We start from the raw sequence: 23,688 nt of genomic DNA, 5'->3' as shown, positions 1-23,688 counted from the left end.
CATCACCAAGACATATATGATTCCCCTCCCCAATCATCACAATAGCAATAGCAGGGAGGGAAATGAGGGAAATAAATAATTGGATCCAGCTAACAAAATTCTTAATAAGTTGACAAATTCTAATTTTGGCGGGTTAATTTTTCTAAAACTATTGATAGAAAAATAGTCATGTTTAAGGTCCAGCAATACTCTAGTTAATTTAAGATAAACAACTACAAGTAAATCCTAACCTACTTCCTTTTCTCTAATATCATGGTTCCTAGGTTTTTTCAATAAATAGAAGAGTTCTGAAAATTACATATGCAAGCTGCTAAGAATTGTGTAAAATTATGTTAATAGTCCCACTATATAGCCAAAGCACATATAAGAGCCTTGTTATATAATACAACTAATGGAAATAAGGATAAAACCACATAATCATCACAATAGACACAAAAAGGACACTTAACAAAAAAAATTTTATCATAAAAAATTCAACATATTATAAAATATTCAACAAACTGAGAATAAAAGGAATTGTCCCTCAAACTAATAAGTATACACAAAAACTTCATAGCTAATATCATACTTAATGGTGAAAAACTTAAGAGCTTTGCCCCTAAGACAGGAACAGAACAATAATGTCTAATCTTGTGATCTATAATGAAGTGTTCTGAAAAATATAAGGCAGAGACATTAGGTAAGAAATAAAAAACAACCCAATGTAAAGAAAGATATTAAGCTATCACAATTACTAGTCAATTTGACAATGTATTTTGAAAATCCTAAGAAAGCTACAAAAAAAACCCTACAAACACAAATAAATTTAGAAATGTTACAAAATACATGAAAAAATTAAGAAAATAATTCCAAAGCTGGAGGATCTGCTAGTAGAGTACAGTAGATTAGTAGTAGAGTACACTCTTAGTATATGTGAGGCCCCAAGTTTAATCCCTACCACCTATTAAAAACAAGCAAATATGGAACTTTACAAGAAGTAAGAAAAAAATCTAACTAAAGAATACATGAACATGAACTTCCTCAAAGACAATAGACAAATGGGCAAAGGTATATTTTTAAAAATGCCCTAAATCACTAATCATCAGGGAAATACAAATCAAAATCAAATCTGGACACCAGACTAGACACAGCAAAAAGAACAAAAACAACCAGTGTTGGCATGAATGCACGAAAAAAAAAGATACCTTCACTCATTGTTGGTGGGAATGTCACTGGAAAATAATACAGATACTCCTCAAAAAACTACAAAGTGACCTTCTAGAATATGATCTAGTAATTCCACTTCTTAGAATACACGCCAAGGGCCCAAAACACAATGCAGAAAAGACATTTACACTCCTATGTTCATTGTAGCACAATTAACAGCCAAAATCTGGAAACAACCCACAAGCCCATGAGCAGATGACTGGGTAAAAAAATCATGGTACACATATACACAATGGAATACTATATGGCCAACTATAAGAAAAGATGAAATCATAAAATTTGCTGCTATGTGGGTGGAGCTGAGTATCATGCTGAGTGAAGGGAGGGAGATGGAGAGATAGATGTTCTCTCCTATGCAGGATATAAAGAAACATAGGAGGTGAATAACCAATGTCCAAAGGCAAAGGCAAAGGCAAAGGCAAGAAAAACGAAGACCGTGAGAACCAGTCTTCAGTAGGAAGCATACTGCGGGGGGGGGGGGGGGGGGGGGGGGGACAAGTTGACAGCAGTGGCGGAAAGGAGCCGAAGGGGGGGGGCGTGCTGCTACATGGTAAAGTGTTATATTGATGAAACTGTATCAGTAACAGTATTATAAACCACAGTGCCTAAAAGAGTTGGCTGAGTGGGGAGGGGAGAACGTGCCAATCATAGAGGAGGTTGAGGAGTAGGAGGAAAACTGGGGCCATTGGTGGAAGGAAGTGGACACTGGTGGACTGCTGCTGGAATGGAACACTGTGCCTGAAAATCATAAAAAACTTTGTAAATTATGGTGCCTCAATAAAAATTGGTAAATTTTAGAGGAAAACAAAAAAAATAAATTTCTAGAATTACATTAAAACTCATGAAATAATAACAATGGTTGAAAAATTAGTAGACCTAGAATCATGAACTGTTGAAAGAGTTAAAAACAAAGACTGGGGATATAGTGCAAAGAGCAGAAGCACATGCTTTGTAACTGGAAGCCCCAGCTCCCAGTCCAGCGTGGAATGAAGAGCAGACTGACATGCCTCAGCATAGGAGCCTCTGGGCACCTCTGGGTGCAGTCTTCAAGCAAAAATAAAGATAACCTAAAGATAGAGAAACATAGGAAAGACATCCCAAGTTTCTGAGTTAAAAGCAGCATATGTTAAGATACTAATACTTTTAAAATTGATTCAGGGCAGTTTTGATCGAGATCCTAGCTCCTTTTAGCAATAATTCATAAACCAACTATAGAATTCATATGAAAATGGAAGTGATGGGAAAAATCAAAACATTCTCTGACAAGAACAGAGTTGGCATCACTTATGTATATATCTATTGAGAAAGGAAAAAAACCCTGCTAACTAGAGGTTTTTGGTTTCATTTTTGGCAAATTTGGCACACATTCATCTGCAAAATCAAATAAGTTGGCTAGGGAGAGAGAACAAGAAATCAACAAACATTTGTTGAACTACCCAAATTCAGACAATACCAAATGCTAAATATGATATAGAATAATAAGCTAACTTGTAAAATGGTACAACTTCTAAGATACCATGATAAAAATTTTCTTATCATACAATCCATGGGCTTTTGTACTCTAGACCTTAACTCTACAGAGACCAAAAGGAGATTAGTGGCACAGAATCCCAATCAATAAAATAGTAACTATAAATAAATAAACGAAAGCAGATTAATGGTTGCTAAATGCAGACAGGGAATTAGTGAGTATGGGTATTTTTTAAGTGATAATGAAAATATACTGCATTAGGTAATGATAATGGCTCCAAAATGTTTTTGAGTATACAAAAATGAATTTGTTTTTTTAATTAACTAAAAATACTTGTTTTAATCTATGTTTCAGGCAGGAGAAGATAGCAAAACAGGCTGGGCACATGGGAAGCATCCAAGATGAGGGAGGCCCAGGTTCCATGTCCAGTACCACACCCCTAACACACACCACAGAGTCTGCCAAGCAAACCCTCAGCACAGAGCCTGAAGTAGGCCCCTCACCAGCACCACTTGACAAATGAAGATGCCAGACCCAAAAGACCATTATATAAACTTGGGTGTAGCCCAAAGGCAGACAAACAAACAAAACAAAAAACCCACTATAGAGAGAAAAAACTTTTTGTGTAAGATTAAAATAAATGCATGCTTTATACCAGTGTAAAGCATGCACAAATTCTTCTTAGTTTTCCTTTAAACATTTCTGTGTTTGTTTTACCATGTTTACTTAAAAACTTTCTGAGGCTGAAGAGATAACAGCAGGTAGGGTACTTGCCTTGCACAAGTTCAATCTCTGGCACTCCACATGTTCCGAGTCCTGCCAGGATTGATCCCTGATCACAAAGCCAGATGTATGCCCTGAGTAGTGCCAGGTGTGGTCCCAAAACAAAAATTATACTTTGATGGGGCCAGGGATATAACACAGTGATAGAGTACGTATGAGATTCTGGGTTTAATTTCATCTACCTTTATTCAATTGCTAATAGTAATAATTTCAGTTGATTTATAAAATGACAAATACTGTCTTCCCCTTCGAGGCCCTGAATGACTTATTAAGTTTTGTATCTGTCTCATTAAAATTTGCTGCCCTAGCTGAATAGTAGTAAGATTACTGAGGAATAAAAACTTTTTCACTAACTTTCATTTGAAAATAAAGAATATCTTTATATAAGAACAACAAGGTTCTTGACTTTGGTAGTCCCTGGAATCACTTTATTAATTCTATTATGAAGAGTTTTATGATCCTTTTACTCTTGAAACAAACTAAGACAAAGAATTTGCACAGAGAAAGTTTAACTTTCCATAGTTCCTTAGAATTCCTTCTGTACTACACATTGGGAATAAAGTTTTTTTTTTTATTGGGGGGGTTGTTTTGTTTTGTTTTTGAGGCCACATTCAGTGATGCTCAGGTGTTGCTCCTGGATCTGTACTTAGGAATTATTCCTGGCATGCTTGGGGGACCACATGGAATGCTGGGAATTAAACATGGGTCGGCCATGTGCAAGGCAAGCGCCCTACCTGCTGTATTCTCTCCAACAATGGAGATAAAGTATTAATAATTCAAGGTACCTACTCTAGCTTCAACTTTACTCTTCTTCAAAAAGTTCATGAAATATTCTTTTAAAGATCTGAGGCTAATTTTAGATTTAAGAGATACTTCCTGGCTGGAGCGATAGCACAGCGGGTAGGGTATTTGCCTTGTACACGGCCGACCCAAGTTCGATTTCTCCGCCACTCTCAGAGAGCCCGGCAAGCTATCGAACGTATCTCGCCTGCACAGCAAATCCTGGCAAGCTACCCATGATGTATTCAATATGCCCAAAACAGTAACAACAAGTCTCACAATCTTTTGTGATAAGTTACTGATGCCCGCTCAAGCAAATCGATGAATAATGGGAGGCCAGTGCTACATACTCCCTGTTCTCCTACCCACTTTTGCTTTTAAAATAAAAACGAGAAAAATTCCCATTTTACATACAGAGAAATAGTTTCATATCAAACTAAATTTTTAATTTAAAGTAATTCAGTATACTGCAATCATTACTTCAAAATAAAAACTTCTTCTGACCCAATGCAGATTAAGAAGAAGGGTTACCTACATTTGGTAATCATTAAAGTGTCATCTGCCATAAACCGTCATGGCTAAAAATAGTGCTGGCACGAATGCCTTACATGCAAGGCCTTATCCAATTACACTGAGCCTCAAAGCAAATTCTTACTGAAGTTCTTCCTTGCATTTCCTGAAGTCAAGTTTCAATTTTAAAAATCCTCTGTGTATGAGAAAAAGTTAAACTAGCTAGTCCTTAAATTACTGAGAACAGCTGTACAAACAGTTGGTAGTAAAGTGCCTACTTCCTAAGCAAAAGCAAATATTAAGTTCTCTTCAATAAAGTCAATTAATAAGGGCAATGAATTTGGAAATCAACAAATATAAACTGATATGAACAATTACATATTTAGTAAGAATCGAGCTCCTTAAGTTCTTCCCAACTTCCAGGAAAAGTGACTAGAATTCGGAGGTGATCATTTGGAACCAGTTAAGTACGTCCTCAAAGTAGGCAGTCACTTAGCCTGTAAATGACAGAAGGTGTAGGGGAAAAAAAACTGTGCAAAATGGAAACATAACTTTCAGCAAATATGTAAAAGGAACTTGAGTTGTTTCTTCCCACAGTATAAACATTAGTATGAGCTTGACTAGATCATTTGACCTAGTTTCCCAGGTATAAAATTAAAAAAAAAAAATGATAGCTACCCAAGAAGCCAGTTAAAACTGAAAGGATAGATTTAACACAGACCAGCTTGTTGCACAAAGAACTAAATAAAGGTAATGCCTAAAAAAACAAAGGCAGGCAATCAATTAACAGATGCAATGTTTAACCTAACTCTGGATTTTTCCCCTAGGGGAAATTCATCTTTCACTCAAAACATTGCTAAACTCCAGCTACTATTCAGAGCAGAGCAAGTTAGGTTTCCAGAGTTTCAGGTTGATAAACTTCTAATATTACTACAGAGTTTCTCAACCAAAAATACCTTCCAGCCAGCACCTCCCCTAGCCATCTCCTCAGCCAATTGCAACCACACACATCTCAGGAAAATTTTATACAAAACTAGCATAAATTCTATAGCTGATTTTTCTATAATTTTGTAAATCCCCTATTCTATGGCACTATTATTATATGTATTTATATCATTGTCACTGTATCATTGACCTCCTGTTGTTCATCGATTTGCTCAAGCGGGCCCAGTAACATTTTCAGACTTGATACTGTGTTTGGCATATTGAATACGTCACGGGGAGCTTGCCAGGCTTTGCCGTGCAGGCAAGATACTCTCGCTAGCTTGCCAGGCTCTCCTAGACGGGCGGAAGAATCGAACTCTGGACGGCCATTTTGGCTGCGTGCAAGGCAAATGCCCTACCCACTGTGTTATGGCTCCAGCCCATGTATTTATATATAAATACATGTTATCACTAATATATATCACTCTATATATCACTTTTATATCATTTATATATATCATCGCTAATCAAACCTCTGTATTATCTGCATTTTTATAGGAGGGAACTGAAATTAAGAAGAATAAAATTCTGCAAGGTTACTGATTAAGACTGAAATCTCACCCTAAAGGCCTCACTCTTTCCATCAGAACACATTTTGTACTGCACTTTGTATTTAAGATCATTTATCACAACTGAAGTTTGCTTTAAATTCTATTTGGGGGGCCGAAGTGACAGCACAGTGGGTAGGGTGTTTGCCTTGCACATGGTCAACCCGGGTTTGATCCCCGGCATCCCATATGGTACCCGAAGCACCGCCAGGAGTAATTTCTGAGTGCAAAGCCAGGAGTAACCCCTGAGCATTGCTGGGTGTGACCCAAAAAGAAAAAAAAAATTCTATTTGGGATTGCCAAATGGTTTCAACCCTAACTTAAAATTATCTGAAAAGCAATTTGTTAACACCACAAGCAGTTATTTTATATATATATATATATATATATATATATATATATATGCACACCAATAAATTGCAGTAATATTCAACATAGGAGTGAAATCTTGTTCCTTTTAAACTGCAAGTCACAGGACTGGAAAAATAGTATAGGAAAAAGAGGTCAAGACAAGTTGAACTGGCTAGTCCTAAAAATACTGAAGGCTAGTGAATGGCTGGTAGAAGCTGCCTTAAAAGAAGAGCCTGGCTATCAAGTTCAGATCATTGGGTTTCTCCCATGTGCTGACCACCAGCGTCCTGTCAAGCTCTGCTGATTACCAGACCCACAAAAAAGGTTTTTGAAAAGTAAATTGTAAGTTTTACTTGAAGAAGCTACCTAAATTGTCCCGCCACTCTGAAAATAGTCAACCTAAAACTAGTTCTATTATATGTTATAGTGCTATGTAGCATGTATTAATAATTGTTATTTTGTAATTATTATTGTATTAATTTGCAAATCTTCCTAACAGAGTCAGATTTTTCTAAGATTAATGTTGTTTGATTCAAAGCCTGATAGGTACTTCAAAAGAGAGTGTCTGACCTCAAAAGATAATCACTAGGAAAGTCAATAAAGTTTTTGTATAAGGACATTATGAATGATTCATGATGGAATTCAACTATAAAAGATGCCATTTTGTGCTACCAAATGTGTGACAAAATCTCACACCTTCAAAGTCCAAAAACTCAATTCATCTTATGTTCATTCAAAGAGCTTATTCAAAGAACCCTTGATTTAAACCTAAATTTTGTTCAGAACTGATCAGCACGATAGTTTTGACCTGCTCCGTTTCCGACCTGGGCCAGTTCACCCCTCCTTAGGCAACCTGGTGGTTCTCTGCTCCCAGAGGGTCACTATAATGATGCCAAACATAGTACGAACTCCCAATCGGCATAGCGCACTACAGCCCAGAACTCTTGGACGGATGCTCCGTCAGCCTCCCCAGTAGCTGGGACTACAGGCGCTCAGTACCACGCCTGGCTGGAACAATTGCACAGCTGTAGGGCAGTTGCCTTCCACGCAGCCAGCCCTGACGAGCCAGGTTCGATTCTTCCACCCCTCTCTGAGAGCCCAGTAAGCTACCAAGAGTATCTCACCCATAGGGCAAAGCCTGGCAAGCTACCCGTGACATACTCAATATGCCAGACACAGTAACAAGTAGTCTCAAAAAAAAAAAAAAAGGAGATGTTACTGGGCCCACTCAAGCAAATCGATGAACAACGAGGACAGTGTTTGTTTTGTTCAGAACTTAGAGAAAATTAGGAAAGAATCCCTTCAATGTGACAGATGTGAGAAATCTCTGGGTAATGGAATTATGAAAGGGTTAATCCATGGGATGCTTTTTGAAAGTAAATGCAAACAATTAAAAAAAAAAAGTAAAAGCCTTAACTGCTATGACTCCAGTCACACGTGGGACTAGTCTGAGGGGTGGGAATATGGTTCCTTGGTAAAATCCACATGCCTTGCTTGCAAACAGGGAATCAAGGTTCAACCTGGCATCAAAAAGGGGGGTAGAGTGGGAATTCTAAGAAGATTAGGCTGTGAAATAGGGTATAATTGGAAAAAAAATAAGAGTTCTGCTGAATTATAAATACTCTATTGGATAAATTAAAGAAAAAAGAAACAATATCACCTTCATTGCTCTAATTATTACTTACTCATACAGGATTTCAAACCATATACAGGACAAAATATTTCTTTAATATAAAAGGTAAAGACCCTCCCATTGTTCATCGATTTGCTCGAGCGGGCCCAGTAACGTCTCCATTGGAGACTTTGTTGTTACTGTGTCTGGCATATCGAATACGTCACGGGGAGCTTGCCAGGCTCTGCCATGCGGGCGAGATACTCTCGGTAGCTTGCCAGGCTCTCCAAGAGGGGCAGAGGATTCGAACTTGGGTCGGCCATGTTGGCTGCGTGCAAGGCAAACGCCCTACCACTGTGCTATCACTCCAGCCCTTCTTTAATATATATTCCTTATATTTTAATATAAATTATTTAATGTAACATATTATATTCTTTATATAAATTCTCACTAGGTAATGTCTATTTTAAAATTGACTCCAAAATACCCATTTTAGGAAGGGTTATAAAAACCAGAAATACATATGTACTATTCAATCATAGCTGTGTTCAGGACAGGTATCCCACATGTCGCTCAAATTAATAATTCATACAATCTTTCTGAGATGCAGTTATGAAACATGAAACAAATGCCCAAATAGTATAATCCAGAACTTTATAAATATTTATAAGTATACAATTTACATTCAATTTTATTCATTCTAGCATTGCTTATGCTTACAAAAGCTCTAAAGAGTTAACCTGAATATTTAACTATATAAGATTAATAATACATGCTTAGAGTACTAGTTATTAAAATGATGTGAAATATTTTTAAATAGAAAGGAAATGTCTCCACTTAGTGGGTTAATAATGACCACAGAACAAAATGCATCAGATCACTATCCCAACATAGACACACACCATTAAAAAGAAAACCATAACCTTTGTATGAAATGGTGATTTTAGTCTACACTATTTTCTGAATTTCCTACAAAACACATATATAAATGTGGCATTACCAAACCAACATCCAGAACAGTATTTCCCCCAGTGAGGCAGATTTTTAAGAGTATTGAGTAATTTTTTTTTTTCTGAAAAGGGGGCACTAGGTCAAATAAATCTGGGAACTTCTGGTCTGGAATGCATTAACACAGGGTTTTAGTTAAGTTTAGAGAAAGCAGGTGACTTCCTCCAATCAGTAGATCTCACAACAAATTAATGTTACCCATTCCCTTTATGGGCATTTTGGGCATTTCCAGGGCTTCCTAAAGGGAATCAGGAAGAGCCAACCCCCACCCCCAGAATATGACAGTATGTGTATACACCTGCACTCAGTTCAATAACTTAAACTTTACTAATAAGTTGAAAGAGGTTTAACAAAGTTTCAAGAATCCTAATAAAAATCTGTGAGGAGGTATGCTCTAGAAATGATCCAAATGCCAGTCTTGAGGTACTGACATATTTTAGTGCTTAAAATGTAAGTCCTTACCTTACAGAAACTTCTCACAAAGGTTACCTATAGTTAACTGCCAAACCCAAAGAGCATTTAGTAATAATGGGCAGTGTTACATATAAAGTAGTCTTAACAATTTAACACAGTTCACACCATTTTTCAATTTTCTTTTCCATCTTTTCTGTCTTTTAAACATTAATTCCCTATTAAAAAAAATTCTCCCCCAGCCTTAATATAAGTAGAAACAACACAAGCCACAGTGGTAAATTCTAAATTCTTTCTGTAGTCGCACATACCCTAAAAGGCAGGTTTTGAGATTCCTATGATTAATTTTCTCTGCAATTTTCTTCACAGTATCCATTCTATGCCTAGAACCTAAATGAGATCCTTACCCCTTCAAAAAAATCATCATGACTTTAGATTTTCAGTGATTTCCATGTTAATTCATTCAATTCCCAATTCTATATCACGAAACCTATCATTTCTCTGAGTTTTAAAGCCATTTTACCTCTACCATCACTTCAAAGTTGGAATTTCTAAACCAGTCTTGGCATCATTTCTACTTTAGCTCACTGATATAAATAAAGTACTAGAATTTCCAGTGTTTTGCAATGATGAAAATTTCACATTGTCCTTAAGAGTTCCTGCCCTCACAAATCTATGTCCCACAAATCTATGTCAGGTGTCAAGAATTCCTTCCTTAAGATTTTCAGATCTGTTATCTGATTTTATCTTCAGTTCAGGCCACATTCAGGCACTCTTTGCTTTAAATCTGGGCACAACTATGTCATCCTAACTGTTGCACCTCTAAGTTCCCAAATTTATCTTAGACAGAACCCCAGTCTAGATTTTCAAATTTGCTACCTTTTTATCAACATGTACTTTAAAACTCTGAAAAGTCCCTACTCCTTTATGATAAAAATCCAACTCCCACTCACTAGTTTTTATAACCTAGTCCTAGGTTTCTTTTTATGAAACCTGAGAACCTCAAATCCAGAACTCTAGAAGTTATAAAAATGAGGAAATGAAGCACCAAAAGGGCAAGTTTAACACTGTAGCCAAAATTAAAATGTGTCAGCAGAAACTTTAAACACTAGATCAATGTTTTCTACATTTTCCAGACTATAACACGAAGCACATGTTGCAATAAAACGCTTAATATACATATTGCTGGACCTTTACCCTGTAAATTCTGATTTTTGTAGTCTTCATTAGAATCATAGAAATCTGAATTTTTAAGGACTAGGATAACCTCATCTTCTGCAAAGTTTTGGGAAACCTGACCTAGATATATTCTTTGACCACACCAATCATATCTTTCAATTACCAACCTGTCTGTATCTAGTCTATTCTGTCTAGGAAGCTTTAACCATTGCCCTGATTATTCCTTGTTTAATGGTTACCTCCTTCTCATCACCCCAAAACCTACCCATTCCTGTCTAAAATTCTTCAAAACCTTTTGTTTTTACTCAAGACTTTTAATATAACCCCAACAACCAAGTACTTTGTAAATTTCATTTGGTAGAAGTATCCTGCTAAAATTAAATGAAAATCCAAAATGAAAACTGTATTAAAGAATATAAATACTAGTCTTAGCCTAAAGATAAAGCAAGTTAATACCAAAAAAAAAAAAACTTTTAAAATTGCTGAAATCTGAGCATTTCTCACTTCTAGTATACTGACATGTCAGTACCTCTGTATGTCTAGAAGTGCTTCAACAATGGTACTTGGGGAGTAATAAAATAGGTGTAATAAAAAATATCTTATTCAAAATATGCCTAGAGCCTAAATGAGATTCTTACCCCTATTGTTACCCTTCAAAAAGATCACATGATTTTAATTTTTCCGTGATTTCCATGTCAAAAATCTATAACTTACATTAATATTAGCTGTTGATAATATTAAAGTTCAAAAAAATCAGAATAGATACTAGTTTTACCAAGCAAAAAAACATACTAGGCCATTCTGCTTATATACAAGTGAGGCTCCCCAGAAACATAACTAAATTTGATTCTATATTTAATGCCTAAAAATAACCAAAATACATCTCTAGTATGTACTAGACTATACTAGTATATATGGACTATACTTATAGTATATTAGTATACTATACTAATACTCTACCTCATTATTTCCCTAAATTAATTTGGCAAATAAAGAACTTAAGATGTTGCACAGTAGGTTTTGTGACTTCTAACCTATTTTTAAAGCCTGTGTGATTGTGTTATCACTGCTATCATCTTTACTTATCAAGAACTGGTATATAAATTGGTCTTTCACCTTGTTAATTATTAATGGTCAGAAAGCTGGAGAAATTAAACATCCATCTCATCACTGAATCCACAAAAGGTGAAAATCCCAACTGTAGTGTTTTCATTCTTTAGGTCGTACCTATAAACCTTCCCACTGTTTTAATGTGAACACAAAAACTCCGACACAGTCCCACTTTTCATTATTAAACACATTTTTTTATGGTATGATATGAAGGTTACTGTAATTAGCTCCAAATATTTTTTAGAGTTATATCGCTATCTCGTGAACAAATCTGCTGTACAAGAAAAACAATATTTTCAGATATATAAAACTTGAATATAACCAGATAAAAAAATTTCTTGTTGGAGTTTTTCCTTTACTTAAAAATAGCTTTAATACTGTTTAAGCTGATTTATTATGTGGTCAGATATATTGACTCCCATCTTCTCTCTTTTCTCAAATGGTACATTAGCCATCTCATTTTAAAAATAGCTTTTAAAATATTCATTACAGTCAATATTTTATCATTTACAGGCTTAAATTCTTACACAACAATCTACTGAGACTTGAAAAGATCTGGGTTTTCAAGGGGGAGGAAAGGGGATCAAGATCTCTGATTGGTTATTACAAGGACAAAGGTTAGTGACTTAAATATAGACTTGTATATAAAACTACTGTGTATACATTTCAACAATTAAAGATATGCAAAATTTAATCTCTTTAACTGTTCACTCATATTTATGGATAAGAACATTAACTTACTGCAAATGCAGTAACTTGGTATCTACAAACCTCAATAAAATTTTAACTACATCAAGTCAGCTTAGAAAACAGTCATAAAAAAGTCATTATGGAATTAGGATCTATCACAGCAATGGAATCAGCAAATGTAATGTTAGAACTAGTCTGCTAACAAATGTGCAAGATTAAAAAAATAGAATCTAAGCAATGATAGGACTGCAAAAACCACATTGAATGGCAGTGAAAACGAAGAGGATGACATTTTGTAGCATACAACTAAATGTAAAGACACTTATAAAATTGCTACTCCAATCCCTTACTCTTAACCTTTCGTAGGCTCATTTCCAATCCAAAATGCATCTAAACTGCAAAGCTGATTCACACAGAAACATATTACCGGTCACAATTCAAAAAACAAAATGAATAGAAGATTTAAAGCAAATATACCCTTGTCCTTCCAATTTTTCTTCTGACCGTCCATGTCTTGTTACGATTTGCCCTCCAGATGCAATTATCAATTATGCATACCAAAAGAAAAGCTGTAGCTGCATAAAATCTACCCCCTGAGACATGAAATATCCGTTTCCTCAACCGAAGTCTGCAGTGTCTCCTCTACTGCACAACTGCAGCAGGGCTGAAGTCACCTGACGTTTTCTGGGTGTGGAGCAGCCTGACGCAGCGCAATCTGTAACTAGGCTACTAATACTCGGCACCACCGCCTTCCTTCTATCTGTTTATTGTTCTAGTCTTTTGCTTGTTGCTCATGCCAAGTAGAGCTACTTTTGCAGGGGGAATGGCAGTTTACCAAAAAAAGAGTGGCTCTTTCAGTATAGTTAACCACTAAATTTATCTGAAATGCACTTAGTCATGCAAGATTTTTTTTGAACAGATGGCTGAATTATAAATTATGCTGCTAGATTTCACTTTCATTTAAAACCCTAACTAAAATCAGTGACTACCTAAGAAGATAAAAATGGACTAACCCAAAGGGTATTACCTTAAGTTTCAAGCCCAGGCAATGCTGGGTCTCTTTCTCAAGTAAGTTTATTAAGGTTTAAAGCATTTTGCACTCCTCTGAAGATATATAAAGAGAATCACAAAGTCAAATCATTAATGTTTATAGAACACTTTCTACTTCAAAAGAAAAAGTTTGAATCAGTTTCAACAATCTCATTCTAATGTAATCTGCTATATTTTCTCTTACACTACAGAAATGCAGAAATTTACAAATATACACTTGTTTTTACTCATCACCTGCTCCATCTCAATCTTTCAATTAATATTTATTCAGCAAGACTGCAGGTGTTATTTATAGATTCTTAGCTCGTAGAGAAATATTCATGTGCTAATTATATCATCTGCCTTGGAAAAATGACATAACGGCACATTAAAATTTTACTAATAAATACAAAACAAGTCTATATAGTAAATTCTAATATTTATGTTTAACTTCATAAAACTGGCATTCACTCCAGGCAGATTATTATGTACTAATCAAAAGTCTACAACCAGCCTGACTGATGCAACCCATTTAAATAAATAGAAAAGGCAAGATGAAATAAATCAGCTAACATATTTTTAAATGTGTATGATAAAAAGTTATAAGATATGTAGCCTGTATACAAATACACATACTTTTAAAAAACTGTACAACTAGAATGAAGTGAGTATATTTTCTGGAACTTGCTAGAAAATTGTGTGCTGCAAAATTCTTAGCATTGGAAGTAATCTGAATAGTAACAATTTGTCTAATTAAGATATTTTCTTACCATACATGCCTAATTTCAAGCATAGAAAGCAAAACAATTTTTAAAGTCTAGTAGTCTCACCATGAGTTAATATTTAACTTTATATCTACTTACTAGACCCTTGCATAATATAAAATTTGAGCACTCAATAGTTATTACATCTATTTAAAATAAGAAAACTAAAATGACAAGGTACCTGACACATTAAAAAGTCCATACATTAAGCCATTAAATTCTAGACAATAACCCTGAAATACTGTTCTTTTATTCTCTATCTGAGAAAAAAAATTTTTAATGTACAGATAGTTTATAGGTTTTGCTTCACATTAAACTCCAATTAACAAGCAAATTAAGCTATAAATTGGATAAAATTGTCTTCATTTAGTTTTCCTTCAAATGCCACATTTTGTTTTAAAAAACTAAAGTTTTTTCAACAGTAATATTCAGATAGAGTAGATATATCCCAATTTGCAATGTACTTAATTTGGGACGGTAACCTACTTTCCCTGAAAAGTAAAGACTTCTTTGGACTGGAAAGATAGTACAGGGATTGTGGTGCTCATCTTGCATATGCCCGCTGTCTGCCTGGTTCAGTTCCCAGCATCATATACATTTCCTCACGCACCATCAGGTGTGACTCTTGAGCAGAGCCAAGCCAGGAGTAAATACAGTTTTGAGATATGTAACCTGTAAATAAATGCACATGCTTATAAAAACTGTAAGCTACAAAGAAAAGAATATATTTTCTCGAACTTGCTAGGAAATTGTGTGTTGCAAAATTCTTAGTATTGGAAATAACCTGACTATTAATAATCTGCGTAATTAAGATGCTTTCTTACCACACAGTGTCTAATTTCAAGCATATAAAGCAAAACAATTTTTCAGAGCCTAGTATTCCCTCTTAGTACCACAAGGTGTGGAAACTCCATCCAACCCTATCCCCGCCCAAAAGTAAAGGCTTCCAAAAGAGGCTAAAACTACTTTTATTCACAATGCACATAAAACAGTGCCTGCTGAACTTTAAACTCAACAGTGGTATCTTGTATATACGGCAGTAAAAGGTGATTTTTCTCTTCCTGAAATTAAAATCAGCTTTACATAAAGTTTAAAATAAACTGCTCAAATTCATGTTTATCAAGTTTCCACTCCTCAATCTCCATATACTCAGAACAACTCAACAAGAATAAAATCTCTTTATAAATATCTCTAACTCCTCTCCAAAAGACAACCCTTGCTAAAAAACAAGCACACTTTTTCGTTTCATATCTTAATTCATTTTCTCACTGTAGGAAAATGATATAATTTCTACTGAAACAACAAAAATCATTCTCTTAGTCTTTTGATGAGTATTGTAAAATTCTGAATTTTACCTAGCTGGTTGATTTCCAGGTAGCAGGGAATTATATCTTAGAATAGGCAGCAATATGAAAGCTGTAAATCTGTCCTGGAAACGCTCCTAAAATATTATTCTTCCTTTTCCATTTCTCTTCATTTTTCTACATGAAAATGGGCCGGAGCAATAGCACAGCGGGTAAGGCATTTGCCTTGCACTCAGCCAACATGGCCGACCCGAGTTCGATTCCTCCGCCCCTCTTGGGGAGCCCGGCAAGCTACCAAGAGTATCCCGCCCTTATGGCAGAGCCGGGCAAGCTCCCCGTGGCATATTCGATATGCCAGGCACAGTAACAACAAAGTCTCCAACGGAGACGTTACTGGGCCCGCTCGAGCAAATCGATGACCAACGGGAGGGCCTTTTACTTTTTTCTACACGAACACCAGACCAATTCTATGTTTTGTTTTACTTTGTTTCCTTTAAAATGTTTATAGATCAAGAGAAATAAAGTGGGGGAAAGAGTGACCTCTTGAATGTCGGGAGTTGCTTGTATACCATTCTTAGCAGAAACGTTTCAGCAACAGAGTGGCAGTTTTTTAAATAAATATTAACTGCAATTATGAATGTATTTGAGTGACCAGAAGCATAATGCAGGGGGTTAAAGCACTTGCCATGCACACAGCTGACACCAATTTGATCCCAGGCACCACATACAGTGCCTCAAGCACAGAGCCAAAAGTAGCCCTAAAACAGCAATGCCAAGTATGGCCCCAAAACCAAATAAATAAATACATTTCAAGATGTAATTATTCTGAGTTCTACAAAAGATATAAACTAAAGGTCTCATGACTGAAAAGTACTACACATTTCTGTTAATATCATATGCTGTAATATAATGCCCTCTTATGGACTAAATTATAGCACTTCAGTGTTACCTATTTTTCCCTTAAGAAAAAATAACACAAACTTAAAAATAAAATTTAAAAATAACACAAACTTAAATGGGAAAAAAGAAAAAGCACTTAAGTCTATGAACAATTTCATATGTCTCTTAAATTAAAATTTTCTATCCTTATGAATATATAAGAAAATAACATGCCTCAAGGAAAACAAAATAAATGGTACCTCTTACAATAAAAAACCAAATAAATGTGTGTGTGTATATATATATGATATATATATACACATCCAAGGCATTTTTGAATTTGGAACTATAAACATTACAGTTAACGGGCTCTGAACAGACTTTTTAAAACTCTTACATTTCACAGGTTTGGAGAAATTATTAGTTATTTCATAATGTTTAAAAGTATGATTCAACCATTTGACTCAAATTCAAAACTGCTCTCTTGTTAGGATTTTACAAGTGTTCTATGTATCTTGGAAATTATCCCTTTTGTTACATGGTGGTAGGCAACTATTTTCTTCCAATTTGTGGGTTTTCTATTCTGGTCATTTTTCTTTTGCAGTCAACATTTTTTCTAAAGTTATTTTACACTTGATCTTAGCTAAAAGGCCAAGAAGTGATCAAAGTTATTTTAAAGGCATTTGTCAGTACCAAGAAAATAATCACAATTCAGTTTCTCTACTAAGATGAATTTATTATTCCATATGGCAATCCTGTAGCATTCTAACAACCTCTCTTTCTACCTACAACACTAGGTGGCACCAACACTCATAGTATAGTTGACTGCTAGATCGATGGCACACAATCAGGCAAAAAACTTTATTTTGAGTTTTCTGGCTCTACTATAGGACTCTTACCTAAAACTAGGCAAATGAATCCGTATGCTAGGAAGGCAATGGAGCTGTGGACTCCTACTACAAAGGTATGTGGGATAAAACGATCTATGACTAAAATTTTAAAATTCAGTTTTCAGCAGATCAAAATTAAATGTAGAATTGATATAAGTAAATAAAATGTAAAGTAAGGTTTAAAATGCACACAAAATTGAAGGAAAAGAAGACGAGGCAAAATATTACAAGCACTTATATCATTTGGATAAGAAAAAAATGGACAACTTAATTTTAAAATGAACAAAAGGGGGCTGGAGAGATAGTACAATGGGTAAGGCACTTGCCTTGCAAATGGCCAACCCAAGTTCAATTAATTCCAGACATCCCATATGATCCCCCAAGTAGTGCCAAGAGTAATTCCTGAGGGAAGAGCCAGTGTAACTCCCAAGCACTGCCAAGTTTGGGTCCCCCCAAATAAAAAAACAAATAAAGTGGGAAAAGGATATGAACAGGTAATTTACAAAAGAAGTAGACAATAAATATACAGAGCATGTTGATCTTCACTAATAATCAAAATTTAGAATACCATGTTAAGCTATAAAATTGGTAATTGTTTATTAATTTATTAATAAAAAATATTGAATAGATAAACTCAGGAAGGAAACAATAAATAAATCATAGTAGGTGACTCTATGCCTCAGAAACAAAACTTACTGTCATACACATGGATGTTGTAAACTGTTGATGGCAACAAAATAATGGGTGTTTTCTTACAAAGTAAGGTGTGAAAATTAGTATGACTTTTCTGGCAGTCATTTTTGGTGAAAACACTAAAAATTATCATACTTGGAATTTTACTGCAAAAAATTTATATGAAAGTAGTAATATGTAAAAACATATCTATATCGATAAATAAGCAAGTAACAGCAAACTATTTGTAATGCAACCATACCAAAGAACTCTAAGCATTACAAAGTCTATGCACAAAAATATAAAGAAGAGGAAATTCAGGTTATTATACACGGAATCACTTAATGTTTTTAAAAGCTAAAAATAAAATGTAGATCATGATCCCATTTACAGTAAAATTACAGTTTTTTACATAAAGTCATAAAGTATACATAATGACTGAAAATAGATTAGAAGGATATAATTAATTCTTAAAAAAGCCTCCTAATTATTAAGAAATTAGAAGAAAAACACAAAGCAAATAAAAATCAAGACTCTTCCAAATATGCAGAAACACGGACGGTGAAAGGAAAAAAATGTTATTTAACGATATGCATTTAATCTTAAGCAAGGTTAGAGGAAGGGAATTTGCAAATAAATCCTGTATCCATTCATTTTCATTCATTATACTATTATAAAGTATCTAAAACAATTCTAAGAAGTACAAAGGAACTAAAGAAATGAGAAAAATTTTAGTGATGTTAAGAGCCCAGCTGCATGGAAGAGAAGGAACAAATAAATATGAAAGGAGAGTCTTCAACAAATAAGTTTGAATAAAAGTATCTGTTTGAGTTCATATTTCTAAGCTTATTGCTAACACCAATTTGTTTGTATGTACATAAACATTTGCAGGTTATCTGATTACAGTACTGAATTGGAAAAACCACAGCTGTACAGCTTATCACCTATCTCTTAATCTCTAATACCATTAACCACTAAACACAATTAGGAATCTAGAGAAATGGTTAATATCACGGCTGGGCAGAGTAGGCATAACATAATTCTATAACATTTCATTAAGCTACAAGGTAAAAAGTCCTTTCCTTTTCATCCCCACCCTATTCCAAAAATAAAAGATAGCTACAGGTCCACCTTGCCAACTTGAATGGTGATCTCTAAATCCAGAACATGGTATGAAATAGTTTTTTAAGTACAGCAATAAATTATAAGCGAAGAGGATAAAAATAAGACATTTATGGATCCATACTGATAATTACTTTATAATTAATCCCTCGCATAAGTGTGGAGTGTTGGAACTGAAAAATCATTGTGGACCAGAGAATAATACAGGGGATAAGGTGTGTGTATACTATTCCTATGCATGTATACATATTGCATATGGCCAACCCTAGTTCAATTCCCTACAGCACATGGTCCACAGGTGCCCCGAGGGCCCCAAGCTCCATGGGTGTGCTCTCAGGAATTCCAGGCACTTGCAGGGGCTTTAATCATAAACCCTAAGCCCATGGAGAACAGAAACATAAGCCAAAGGCCTCCTGTTCTCCTAAGTACCATACACCAACATATTCAAAGCTGATTTTTTTTTTCATCTGCCCTTAAGTGCACTTTTTTCTCAAGTTCCCTAACTTGGTTTCTCATACTGCCATCCATTTTATTTGTGCATACCAATAGACCAGGTGCTAGAGTCATCTTCAACTTCTCCCCTTACCATAGCATATCAAACACCAAATCTTCCATTCTCACCCCATTTTCTCAATGTTTACAAACTCCTTATTTTATGGCAACACTTTCTAAACAAGTCTGTCTTCCATTTACTGATGTCCACCTCCAATAATAAGTATTGTCAGTAAATGCAAATCATAACAATTACAACTAATTTAGAATGTTACATTTTTACAAAATGTGCATACCATGTGTCTGAGAAATGAAGAAACCAAAAATAAGGATACTTTTCAGAATAATTCATAACATTCCTCAATTACCTCAACTTTTCAACAAAATGTCTGATTTTCTATATTCATTTAACTTAGCCTATCACTGGAAAACACTACATTATACTAAAAGATACAATCTTCAGAAATGGTCTTTGGTTAAAATTTTTAAATGAACTGATTTGTAGGAAACAAAAGTCAAATATCTAAATTTTGTTTTAATACTTGTTGCCTTTCATGCCATCAGGAAACAGTGAAGCAAAAGAAAAGAAATAGACACTGAAATCAATTATAATAAACGTCTTCCTGTGCATTATAAAAATGACTGAACAATTGTATGCAAAAGTTAAAATTAAGGGGGCTGGAGCAATTGCACAGCGGGTAGGGCATCTGCCTTGCACGCGGTCGACCCGGGTTCAATTCCCAGCATCCCATATGGTCCCCTGAGCACTGCCATTCCTGAGTGCAAAGCCAGGAGTAACCCCTGTGCATCGCCAGGTGTGACCCAAAAAGCAAAAAAAAAAAAAAAAAGAAAAGAAAAAAGTTAAGATTAAGTGGTGAGTGCAAAAGGTAAAGAAAAAGTATAAGAAACTGAGTTTTAAAAAAAGAATTCTTATTAACAAGTATTCTAGAGTCTATAATACTACACACACAAATGTGTTGGAATGTTCCATGCTAAGTTAAAACGGTGGCAAGAAAGCAAAATACAATGTATGGATGGATTACCTGAAGTTTTACTGAGCTCTGCTGAAAATATAGCAGATGGTGATCTGTTCTCTTTTTCTGTATCAGAAGAAAGTTTTTTCTCAGCTTCTTTCACAAGAACTTTGGGTTTAACTACACTGCCTACATCAGTTTGAGTGGGCAAAGCAGAAACATCTGGAGGCAGTACAGGCACCTTTGAAGTAACAGGCCTATCTTTGGAGAATTCATCTGATACATGGGCTTTATCTTCATCTTTAGGTTGTACATTCTTGACAGAAAGGTCATGGGGTAATTCTGAGCAAGGCAATGACCCAACTTCATCATGGACATTAGAAATATCACCCTTGTGGGATACTTCTACTTCAGTGTATTCTGAAGCTAATTTAGGAGAAAAGTCAGTTTTAGAACTGACAAACGTAGGGAATTCATCTATAATCTCAATTGGAGATGAATCTGAAAATGTTTCACTCTCTCTTATCTCTGCTTCCTTAGAAATAAATAAGCCATCATTTGAATAGTTTGCAATATTGAGATCTTCCATCTGCAAAGAAATTTTCTCTTTTTGGGTCAGTGTTGAAACATCATCAGGGAGCAAGTTACCTTTTGTTGTGTCTAAACTGGGCTTAAAGGATTCCAAATATGGCTTTCCCACCTCGTGTGGTGATGAAGCACTGAGATTTTCCTTACTTTCATCTTTTACCATTGACTGAGATGAAGTTTCAATGAGATTTTCTTTCACAAGAACCAAACTTTCATCTTGTTTTTGTGGAACTTCAGATATTGAATCATCACTAAATAAGTCAACTGGTTCAGAATCAGGGGAGGAATCCTCAACCAGTTCAGAATGATCAGGCACTGGCTGCACAACTTTTGTTATTTCTGAATAATTAGAGAAATCTGGGATGGGATCAGAAGAAACCTTTGTTTCTTTAATTAAATCGCAAGCAATAGATATGTAAGGAGCTTCTGTTTCTTGAATAGCTACACTAACACCTTCCGACTCTTTAATTTCTTCCTTTATTCCTGATACCTTTTTTAGTGATACATTCATGGCCTCTTCATAGGGTGGGGGATTTTCTGATTCAAGTTTCATGCTTTCATAATTAACTAAAGGAGGAGTTTCTAATGGTGATGAGCTGGGTTGCACCACAGAAGCACCAGCATTAGGAACTACAGAATTTAATGGTGCTTCCATAACAATGTCAGGTAAAACTGGGGAAGGAGTAGCTTCAGATTCTTCAAATGACGGGCACAACTGTGCCATAGGATACAGTGACTCCTGCACAGCTTCTGATGTTTGAACCAAATCCATTTTTGTTTCAAAAGCAATTTTCGTACTTGCCACTTCATTCAACTCACTTTCACATGCTTCCTGCACTAAGTCTGGAGTTAGGCCTTCAGGCATATTTGTCACTGCTTCCTCAGTCACCTTCGATAAATGATCTGTTTTGACATAATCTGACTCTGAATCCTGTGCTGCTATTAGGAAAGGATTTGATGGCCTAGTGTTCTTCTCTGTGACAATTTGGGCTTTTTTTTCTTCTATTTTTTTTTCATCTGTCTTATTTTCTGAAGCATGATCTTCCAACAAGGGAAAGATGTTTGTGGATACACTTTCAGTTGCTGTTGTGTTAAAGGGAGCACATGTAATATATACTCCTGAGCCATCTTTTACAGCTTCTGGTGTACTGGGGAAAGAAGTATCATCATTACTGCTTTCACTATCTTTTTCATGATTTTCTTGCTCAAGGCTATCTGCAAAACCTCTCTGAGCCATTTTACTTTCCAACTTACTCTCTCTATTACCTCCAACAGCCAACACTTCACTATCTTCCTTATAAGTACTTTTCACTTCCCATACTCGCTCAAATGGTTTAAAATCTGCATATTCCTCCCTCAGAGGAGCTTCTGCTACAACCCCCTTCACATTAAAACTATCCTTTGTATTTTCGGAAGACATAGTTTTGTCCTCCTCCTTAAATGATTTAGTAAGGGTTACAGGTGACGCTTGCTGGTTAGAAAGGATGTTATTACTAACTAAATCCTCTTCATCTCTACCGTTCACAGTTTCTTCCCTAGGGTTAGCCACTATTCTGACAGATTCTGCTTTTGGAGAGTCAATGAGTGATGATCCCATTTCTGAATATTCCAATTCTGAAAACTCAGTTATATCCCTATTTACAAATGGATTTGTGGCCTTCTTTGAGAATTCCTTAGATGCTTCAATTGAAGTTTCTTGATGTTTTCCTTTGGTGGGTAAATTACCAAGGTATTCATGTTCTTTTAAAGGAGCAGATGAGAAGTGAGACAGAGAAGGAAGAGAAGCAGCAGTTTCAAGCAGGACAGGTGGAAAATCCTCTTGGCCAGTGGAAACAGTATTACCTGGCTGCTCCTTCAAGTCCATAATTTTTTCTGTGACCACGGACAGAAAGGAAAGTTAGAGAATGCCAGTGTTCGCAGAGTTAATCCAAGTTTTATAACAGATCAAAAATATGCTAATAAGGAGTTATGAACTAAAATTAAATATTAGCAATATTTAATGTATATTAAATAGACTTGAATCATTATTAAGACTGTCAATAAAATATGAGCATGACTAGAGATAATTATATGCTATGCAAAGACATAAACCAAGCCGTCTAGAAAAACCTCAAATGCAATCAACTGATAAAAGTTACTTTTATCTTGGTTTAGAAGATGAAAAGAGGTCTTCAGAACAGAGTTTGACAGTATAGAAAAGAAAGGCATTGGATAGTTACATGCCTTCACCAGGCATCTGTTTACATGAAAGCTTTCCACATATAAGTAAACTATATGGGGAGAAGTAATAGTCAATGTTAATATCAAGGGCCCAAGAATTCCTTATAAATA

The 23,688-nt window shown here is 35.3% G+C and overlaps 1 protein-coding gene across 4 annotated transcripts in view; it reads right to left on the bottom strand.

The window, feature by feature from the left end:
- RTN4 (reticulon 4) overlaps window positions 1–23,688 on the bottom strand; it is a 63,925-nt gene that overhangs the window by 21,415 nt on the left and 18,822 nt on the right. For 2 of the 4 annotated variants that reach the window (XM_056129894.1, XM_056129905.1), the window contains exon 3: window positions 20,839–23,229. The exons of 1 other annotated variant lie outside the window; for it this stretch is intronic. In XM_056129894.1, the coding sequence (XP_055985869.1) occupies window positions 20,839–23,229 (2,391 nt within the window). Of the gene's footprint in view, window positions 1–13,120; window positions 13,343–20,838; window positions 23,230–23,688 lie in introns of those variants that run through there. One more of the 4 variants, XM_056129924.1, reaches the window with a different exon arrangement.

Source organism: Sorex fumeus, unplaced genomic scaffold, assembly GCF_029834395.1.
Source record: "Sorex fumeus unplaced genomic scaffold, SorFum_2.1 ptg000006l, whole genome shotgun sequence".
Taxonomy (NCBI): Eukaryota; Metazoa; Chordata; class Mammalia; order Eulipotyphla; family Soricidae; genus Sorex; species Sorex fumeus.
The sequence above is the reverse complement of the archived record's forward strand: the minus strand, read 5'-3'. Positions and strand labels throughout refer to the sequence as shown.